Source organism: Coturnix japonica, chromosome 8 (assembly GCF_001577835.2).
Source record: "Coturnix japonica isolate 7356 chromosome 8, Coturnix japonica 2.1, whole genome shotgun sequence".
NCBI lineage: Eukaryota > Metazoa > Chordata > Aves > Galliformes > Phasianidae > Coturnix > Coturnix japonica.
The window spans coordinates 14,684,888-14,694,722 of NC_029523.1; the positions used below are offsets into that span (position 1 = coordinate 14,684,888).

The following is a 9,835-nucleotide window of genomic DNA, read 5'->3' on the forward strand; positions in this document are numbered from 1 at the left end:
TTTGTTATGCAGATGGAAAAAAATGAAATTCTACATCATGCTTCTGTATTTTGTTTTTATTTCATCTCCTTCACCTTTTGAGACTCAGATATTTAGACACATCTATCTTGTCTTTCTTACATCTGAAAGCTGCCAGAGAGAGTACCATATCTTCTAAATTTTCAAATTTGCAACATCTTATATTGAAAGAATACCTTCATCATTCCCCACTGCACAGGATGCTTTTTTGGTGTTTATAAAGACGCAACAAGGATGCCTGCAATATATAAAATTATGGTTGTTTTGTTTTGTTTTGTTTGTTTGTTTTAAAAGGCTACATGCACCATAGGCTCTTTTAGGGCAGAGTTTGGAGCTACAATGAGGAGCCAAGGTACTACTTCAGTGTTCTGGAAGTTTATTGCTTCCTATTCCTGGTTTTATTGATATATCTGAATAAACAGATGTCAAGACATTATTTCAGCTTGTTTACGTCCAGTAAGTTCAGAGGGAACTTAGATGACTGACCTGAGAGAACTTACAAATGTGAAAATAGACATGATGAATCCCACTTTTCATTTTATATTTTTATATGTTTATGAAATATCTAAAATCTCTTCCATCACTACAGACATTACTCCTTTAAATATTTTACTGTTTTGTTGCATATTTCACTAGCTTATTTCTCAGTTGAAAGCCAAATTAAAATAGTTTGATCTAGCGTAATGCAGGGTTTTGACAAACATTAAACAAAATTGTGAGTACTGTGTCCAGTTTTGGGCCCCTCACTGCAAGAAAGACATTGAGGTCCTGGAACGTGTTCAGAGGAGGGCAACAAAGCTAGTGAGGGGTCTGGAGCACAGGCCATATGAAGAGAGCCTGAAGGAGCTCGGACTGTTCAGCCTGGAGAAGAGGAGGCTCAAGGGAGACCTTATTGCTCTCTACAACTTCATGAAGGATGGTTGTAGTGAGCTGGGGGTCGGCCTCTTCTCTCGTGTCATTAGTGATAGGATTAGAGGGAATGGTTTCAAGCTGCAGCAGGGAAGATTCAGGCTGGACATTAGGAAATATTACTTCTCAGAAAGGGTGGTCAGGCACTAGAATGGACTGCCCAGGGAGGTGGTGGAATCACTGACCCTGGGGGTGTTCAAGGAATGATTGGATGTTGTGTTGAGGGACATGGTTTAGTGGGAGCTATTGGTAATAGGTGAATGGTTGGACTGGATGATCTTTTAGGTCTTTTCCATCTTTGGTGATTCTGTAATTCTGTGAAAATCAGCTTTTTTATTTTTTTCAGGACATTTTAGTTCTTTGTAAAATACATGGCATTTTAAAAGGGAGGGGAAAAAGAAGGAGACAATCTTCAAATGTATAATATTTGGGTTGTTAACTGTTGCTTCTAGTCTCTAATTGCATCCATTTTGTTTCTCTTTAAATGCTGTTTGTCATTTAAATTAGCTAGTATTCAACAGAATGAAAAAAAGGAAAAGAACTGCTCTGTAATAAAAATAAAATATTTTGATTTAGTTTTGCAACATTTTATTGACAGAAAAAGCATCTCATAAAAGTTTGCTGCTGAATGCACAGAAATGAAATGTAGACATCTGTGGGAATTTATAGCTATGCAGTCATCTGTGTATGCAATGAATCAGAGAACAGTTGTTTTTGGATTTTGCAATATGACTTTCTTTGTTTTGCTTCAAATACCTCTTACCCAGGTTTTGGATATAGTCAAGACAAGTGTTCGTGCGGTCCTCCAGCATGTCTGGAAGGCTCCAGACATTGAAAATCTACACCTGTACCGTCTCTTTAACCGTGTATTTAATCGTTTACTTTGGAGCCACGGTCAAGGTCTGTGGAACTGTTTCTGTAATTCAGGGTAAGCCCATTTTACTAATTACCTTAATCTTTTTAATAACTTCACAGTTCCGATCAGTGCAGGCGTACTTCATTGCTCATTTTCATTCAAGAGAACGTTGTAATACATTGAACACATTTTAAAACAATGTAAAGAGAGAGTGTAATTAGAAATCTAATAATCTAGGCCAACTGCTTCAGTAATGGAATCAGACATTCAGGAAGATTTTTACAAATATAATAATCTAAGGACATAATCTAATGTTCTAAATAGCTGAGCTTTTGTTCAACTCTTTCATTTGGACAATCAATGATTTTTAGGCCAGGCCACTGTGTCAGATGTGGATTTACTCCCTAAAAAGTCATTGCCATCTCAAGACTTGCAAGAAAAAGTTCAATCGCAGGTGCAACAATCTCTTGCCAAAAGCAATCTCTGTTCTGTCATTTACAAATAATGGGTCAGAATTTTTGTGCTTGATTATGTTTGCTGGTTCATACACTGGTGGGAATTTAAGTATGTGCAGAATAGGAAATGTGCACACTGAGGTAAGCAGATATGTTTGGATTACAAATAAATTTTCTAGAGGGGAAAGAGCAATCAGGCCATATTTTAAAAGTTTAATATCCAATGCTTCAAAACCTACATTCCTGAAATCAGTGGCATTTGTATAAGGATTGTTTTATAACTGTGGCCTGATTCTCCAAATTTCTTGATAAAATAGAAATATGTGAGTATGAGAGACATTGCATACAAAAATACAATTTCCCTGAAAGTATATACGGCATTTAAAAGAGTGGGTTGGGACTTGAGTAGCTTGCATAAGATGTTTTAAGTGGTTTATTGAAGATGAACAAATGTAGTATGCTAATAGATATTGTATCTACATAAGAATCAAGCTCAATATACTCTTCTCTTACAGTTACTTGTATGCAGGGAACACAAGTACAGCACTTGTTAATTATTTCCTAACATAATAGAATAATGTGTTAATAAGAATGAGGGATCCAAGATTACCCAAAAGGTCACGAGTTTTATTGTTGTCTTACAGTTATCTTCTCATTGCTGAAGGTTTGTTGTTGTGCGTGTTGTTAAGTCATCTTATATTTCATTTACAGTCTTAAGACTTGTTAGAGGTAGCTGTTAGGAATTTAGCATGCTCAACTAGTTAACACAGAAACCTTTTCTTACACTTGTTTTTTCCTATCTAAAACACTTATTTTACATAACCCCCAACAGCTAAAGAGTCCCTTCTTAATGGCAGAAGAGGTGTGCAAATTTTTCAGTTTTTCTCTGTCGTAAAATATTATGATTATGTTCCCTCAAAAGAAACAAACAAAGAAACAAAGAAAACCTAGTGAAATTACATGGATATGGATGATTTCATAAAGCTGCATTTGTGTTACTACATAGTAAACAAAACTAACAGGAAATACCAGTTGATCTCAGATGGTTTTAAAAAGAATGATAAATAATAAAAAATACTGCACAGTCAAGCATAATATTCTCTAAATCTAAGAAGAACTCACTGATTTCTTACTCATGTGTGGAAACTTAAGTTACAGCATAATAAATTAAGCTTCACTGGGTAACAGTACTCCAGTCGTTGTTGACTGAAGTATAATGGAGTATGAACTGAATCTGTGTAGCATACGGAAGAGATTGATCAGGAACACTTATATGGAATCTTATTAAAATTCACACATATATTTCCAAACATCAATCTTTTTTATTAGGGTAATTGTATATCGTCATGCTCGTAATCAACCATAATTATAGCAGTCAATATATTCTTCTTCACTGATAAAGTCTCTCATAACTATGGGAAAGTAATCGCAGACCTCAAAGCCCAGAACTTAAAGAATTTATCAGGAGAGTTTCTAGCAGGAGATTTTTGAGATTTATGGGTTGAATTAGAAAATAATTATGTGTAACGCTGTGAATCCGGTGAACAAATGTAATACTTAGAACTTCATTTTGTTCCTTTCCACCAGATGTCACATGGTGGAGGAAATAATAAAGACAGTAGATTAATTTTCATGCAATAGTAAATGTGAAAATTTCATGGTCAGGGAACAATACTGAGAAAAATACACCAAGGAAAGCAGTTCTTCGAGCAGTATAATTATTCTGCTTATTAAATAAACACCTTTGCCTTAGAAAATATGTTTCTTAATTCATTACGTGGATAAGAATTAATGAGAGAAATACTTTTGTCAGTTGAAAATTACATATGTGGTGGAAAATTTGTAAGTCTGAACAGTTTCAGCTTGCACATACTATTTAGACTGGGAATCCAGGCTGAAAAATCAGGTATATGTAGTTTGTTTTACTCATTAATATTCATAATTGTATGCTAATACAGTGCAATTTAAAAAAACCTTTCATTAGGCTGAAGTAGGCATGCTGGTTCTTTGATGTGTACTAACCATTGTTTTAAGAACAAACATCTTACCTCAGGGATGTGAAGTCTACTACTGATCTCAGTGGGACAAGGCTAAATCAACCCAAATGCCGTGTTGATCCCAAAAAATAGATGCAGCAAATTTTCCTTGCTCTCTGAAGTGCTTCTTTAACAACCAAGTAAAAAACATCAAGCTTACAATGCCATCTGTGATACTGGGAAATATTTTTATGAAAAAGTGGCCTTAACAGCAGCCACGTTGCCTTTAGAACATAGATAATGGTCTGTAATCTGATCAGATTTTTGCATGGAGCATAACATAGGCACAAACACAAGTGTTAATGTGTACACTAAAACTAATATCATCTTCTGCGATAAAACATATCCAATATGTTTATTATTTATTTGTTTGTTTGTTTGTTATCGTTTTTGAAGGGAAAATGGCTTTTTAAGGAAACAAACAAAAGCATGATGGTCTGTGTTTAAAAAAAGAAAGCTTCTGTACATACACCTCATAAGTTGTACTTAATAGTGGAAGACCACCTCCATATGGCCAGATGGGATAGAAAGTCGTATTTTAATGACTGAACTTAAAAACTTTCTTCTTATTTGGACAAGAAAGCAGAATGTGTGCCAATGTCCTTTATGTTCTCCTAGTATTAATTTCTTAGTATCACAAACTTAAAGTATTATTGTGCTGTGGAGAGATTTAGGAATAACACATTGCTTTTGTTAATATCGCATCAGATCTGCATTCAGCTGGTAGCCTGTTAAAAATAGAAATTTTTCTTATTCCTGATATAAGACGCCATCTACAATTATGTGACATAAAATCTTTGTGCTAAATTTACTTCATAGCACTATAAATACTTAGGGAACATACTGAATGAAAAACTCATTTGGGAGGTTTCACATATGAAAGTTAACTTTTTTTAATATGGTATTTGAACTCTTCAGCATCTGAATTATTGTTTAAATAGTATAGAACATTTCTGTAAACAGGCATGTTAATGCGTTTTCTCTTGTTCCTCTATTGTTAAATCTGATATAAAGGAATAAAGCTCACAGATCGCAGAAAACATGAAGTCTTCTCTGTTTCCATAACAGGAACTCTTGGGAAACCATATTCAGTAAAAGCACAGAGGTGGTGACTCCTGAGCAACTCCAGTGTTGCCAACGAATAGTACAGCTTTGTAAGCACTGTCTGCTAGTGGTGTACAAATATTCATCAGATTCAAAAGGATCCCTGACTGGAATTAGTCCTAGCTGGGATGATGCAAGGTATGGATTTCAGTATTCTCTGCCTCAAATACAATGATCAAAGATAACACTGGGACAGACTTAATCTTATGCCACTACTGCCACAGCTCCCTTTAAACCTAGTTACCTAAATATTAAAAGGAAAAACAAAAACAAAAACAAAAAAACAAAAACAAAACCACAACAAAAACCAAGAAAGGCAAAAAGAAAAAACAAAACCCAGTTCCCCTGATAGAAAATCAAGATCATTCTGAGCTCCGTCGCTCCCTCATGAACTGCTTCCAAAAAAATTAGGTATATAGATTTTGTGTGAAACTACAATTATTGAAGCCTTGATTGCCTACTGCTTAAGTAGCTGCAGCAAAGGCTTTCTTTAAAGTAAACTGAAAATTTCCTTTCTTCCCCTTCTCAGATCCCTCAAAGTCACTGATTCCAGATTTGCATTCCTAGAGGTATCCTAACATGTTTGATACTTCTGGCTTGACATTCGCAGTGGGATGCTATAGGGGTGCAGCTCCAGCCAAGGGTCAGGTAAGTGCCATCTGATTTACTGTATTGCACAGTTTTGCAAAGTTGATTTCCAAAGCCTACCAATTTCAAGTTTTATTATTTCATCTCACAGAACATAAATATATTTTCAAACCTTGCAAAACAGCATCATATAGTAAAAAAAACCTCTTTGGCACTTACCCGATTCTCCATTGGCTGGTTTAGTTTTTCAACTGGATACAATAAGGATCATATTGTCAGTACGGGGATCACTGAAAGTGCTCCCAATGTGGGAGTCAATGATCTGTAATTTAACAACCCTAGATGGAAAATTAAACATAAGTTTCAAATTATTTGAGCTCCAGATTCTATCCGCAATGGCAATTTGAATTATTATGTATATAAACTTACAAAAACTTTGCTTATATGAAACATGTTACAGACACTATATTATAGAAGAGTTTTATGAATTGAATATCACGTGAAAAGCAAAACGTTGATATATTATCTGTTAAATTTATTTCATGACTTAATTGTGTACTTGGTACATCTAAGGCCAGTTATTCGATACACTAAACTCATTTGTTAGTGTCGTATAAATCTAAAGGCGATCTAACAATTTAAAACCAACTAAAAACTGCATTTGTTTGATCACAGTAAAAGTAGAAGTATCTTAGCCACAAAACGAATCATATTCAATATTAACATCAACTGAGCTGCAGCAGGAATATGGTGAAGTAATTTGGTTTAGTTCAGAGTAGAAAATCTTCAGGCTTGAAGTTTTTATTGCTTTCACTGTTAATACTGCAGAAAATTTTTCATCATAACCAACCACAGACTATTCAAACTGGTCAGATTACTCTAGTGTCCTGCAGCTAACAATCTTGCATTTGGAAAGAGGTGGAATGGATAACCCAAAAAACCTTTTTTCTTGTCTGGTTTCTGTGTTTATTTTGACACTGAATGGAAGTTCATTCAAAACTTTTGCAAGTTAGAGGAATCTTGGACCTGTTGAAGCAGTACGCTACTTAACTATGACATTCTGAATTTGTGAAGTGAAAGATATGTATGGAAACAAATACTCTTGTCTATTGTGCCCCACAACGTGTAAGGCAATTAACTACTGTTTCTAGAAATGGTATAGGCACAGTATTATTTCACTTTTCATCTAAGTTTCTGTTCTTAAATTACGTAAGAAGCTGCACTACCACTAACAACTTTTTGACTAATAGTTAAATTTTGCAGGTGAAAGAGATCAGACGATAATTTAATAAATACACAAGAAAGTCATTCTTTCAAGACTCCATAAAATCAAACTTGAAGAACTTTTTCTTTTCCTGACCAGAGCACTACTTTTTGTTCTGTATTGGTGACTAAAGCTTTCAAAGTTAGCAGATACTCCTTGATTTGGCAAAATCTATTTGTATGTAGAAAGAGGAAAAAGGTGCAATGAAATCAGCGGGGGTTCTTCTTTCCATTTTTTTAGATTTGTTCTCAATCCCAGCTTCTCAGTCTACATCCACTCTATGTGATGGAGAGAATGGAGTATTAATGTAAATGGGCATTAATACTTTTTTTTCCCCCTCACAAAATAAAGTGTAAAGAAAACAACAAGAGTACTCAAAAGCAATACCAAAACCTCTTCAGATAATAGCCAAGAAATAAACTGTGTAAAGAGCCAGACTTTTCACATTTTGATAAATTCACCGATGTTACAATACTTAAGAAATGTGAAAAATACCATCTATTACTAGATCCTTACAGCTTGCTAAGTGGCATTATGACATATTCTCTGACAGGCATATTAGGGCTGTTCTCTGTATCAACAAGAAAACACAGAACTCAGTCTGGTGAGGTAGTAAGCTATGAAACACACTGCCAGCCCAGACCAAATCAGACTATTTTTTTCCCTGTAAATTGATGAAGATAAAAGAATAATAACATTTTGGTAATAATGTGATTCGTAAGATCAATCTTTTAACTTATTCATCATTAATCAATATGACTCACTAGAATGATGCAATGATTTTTAAGCAATAATTTATATAATGTGTTGTGTTAATCCATCCTAACACTGGCATAATTCATTACAAAGCTCTGATTTTGTATGGATGCTATTTCTGCAGTTACTGTGCTCATCTAATGATTTCTGTAACTATTAGTAAATGATAAAATAAGACAGATTTAAGAATGAGTGTTAGACATGATAAATCATGTTTATAGATTTATATAAAAGACAAACAATACAGCTGCATGAATATAAAACAGTAAATAGACAATTGTGTGACACAATGTTGTTGCATCACTGTTTCTTGCTTTAAAAGAATTGTGATGACAGCATGCCAGTTTGTAGGGAAGGAGAGCAGGAAATCAAAGCGAAAAATGTTTTGTTTTTTTTTTTTTCCTAATAAACATTTTTTTAACAACTTAAATTTTAAAATGTAGTTAACATGAACTGCAGTTTTTATCCAGTTAAAACTGAACAAATAGTACTATAATAACAAAGACAGTGAGTGAAATGCTACATGTGGATGGCAGTGTTGCACAGGATGCCATTTTTGTTTTTCTACCTTTTTGCTTTAAATGTTGAGAACTGGCAAGATGTTTATCATAGACCATCCTGAAATTTTGCTAAGCTGTCTGTGACCAGAGGATCTGCTTCATGAGTTACTTATGAGTAGTGCTTATCATATGTCTTTTCTTGTATATAACAATTATAAAGTAAGCACATGAACAACAAATTGATTCAATCTTGAAGCGTAGTTTTACCTGTAAACTCTGTAAATTCTGCTATATTTTCCATATCATTTCTAGGTGTTTATTGCCAGGACCATCACAGTTCATCACGAAATCATCCTCGTCCAACCTCAGCTGCAGATCATCTGGAATGCCTCGCTCTAACATTATGTTCACACGCAGATACAGTCACTTGTGAAGGAAAAGTTACTTTTCATTGTAAATAATGGCACTCCATTTTTATTTTCAAATTAAATGCGTGATGGAGCTAGATACAACACTGTTATATATAATATACCATATTATGATAACATTTAGCTTAAAACTTACTGTAAAAGCAAAGCTTTTCTGGAAGCATAATAAACCTTGTTAAGTTGTTTACACAAATGTGAATGTGTAGATCTTGCTAGGTTTATAAATAATTCCTTCCTACTAGAAATGTTATTTTTGCTGCAGAATATATAAGATGGAATTGATCTTGAAGATCCTATTACAGTGTTAATTATTTTCTACATACAATACTTTTGAGTTGAATATTATTTATTGTAAAGTATGCTATTTATTGTCTCAAATGTAAGACAAGATCCTTAAAAGGACAGATGAATAAAAAATACTGTAGTAGAACAATAAAACTGTAATTGTTATTAAAAATAACCTTACCATTTCTTGGACACGTTTAAAGTATCTCCAAAACTCTGTAAGCCAAACATTTCTCCTCTGAAATTACAGGCTCTGCTTAAAGCTGTTACTCTTCTTAAAGGATGTGGTATTGTATTTTTTTTAGAAAAAGTGAAGAAATTCTGTATGCAAACAGTAAAAATACCAGTTCAAGCATTCAGTTTCTAATTGTGTTTTTGTAATTATACAGAAGCCAATATTTGTTATCAGGCCTTCATTCACATTAACTGTGGCCTGTGCCTTTGGGAGCAAGCAGTCACCTACAACTTGTAAAAGCATGCATAGTGTGTATTTTCTCTGTTTTACTGCACAAGTGGTAAAGTAGACATTTTTAGGAGATACTGCAGCTATAATATATTATTTCAATCTTACACTAATTGGTTTGCTGTAGTTTTTAGTATACAATTCAATACATACTGCAGAATGTATCATTTAAC

General features: G+C 34.0%; 1 protein-coding gene across 8 annotated transcripts in view; it reads left to right on the top strand.

Moving 5' to 3' along the window:
- Positions 1 to 9,555, top strand: part of TTLL7 (tubulin tyrosine ligase like 7) — a 68,856-nt gene extending 59,301 nt beyond the window's left edge. For 4 of the 8 annotated variants that reach the window (XM_015870203.2, XM_015870197.2, XM_015870201.2 and 1 more), the window contains 3 exons: positions 1,695 to 1,855; positions 5,343 to 5,516; positions 8,799 to 9,555. In XM_015870203.2, coding sequence (XP_015725689.1) covers positions 1,695 to 1,855; positions 5,343 to 5,516; positions 8,799 to 8,919 — 456 coding nt within the window. In that variant the 3' untranslated portion in view covers positions 8,920 to 9,555. Of the gene's footprint in view, positions 1 to 1,694; positions 1,856 to 5,342; positions 5,517 to 5,907; positions 6,027 to 8,798 lie in introns of all 8 variants that reach the window. The other 4 variants (XM_015870202.2, XM_015870196.2, XM_015870195.2 and 1 more) reach the window with 2 other exon arrangements.
- The last annotated feature ends 280 nt before the right edge of the window (positions 9,556 to 9,835 follow it).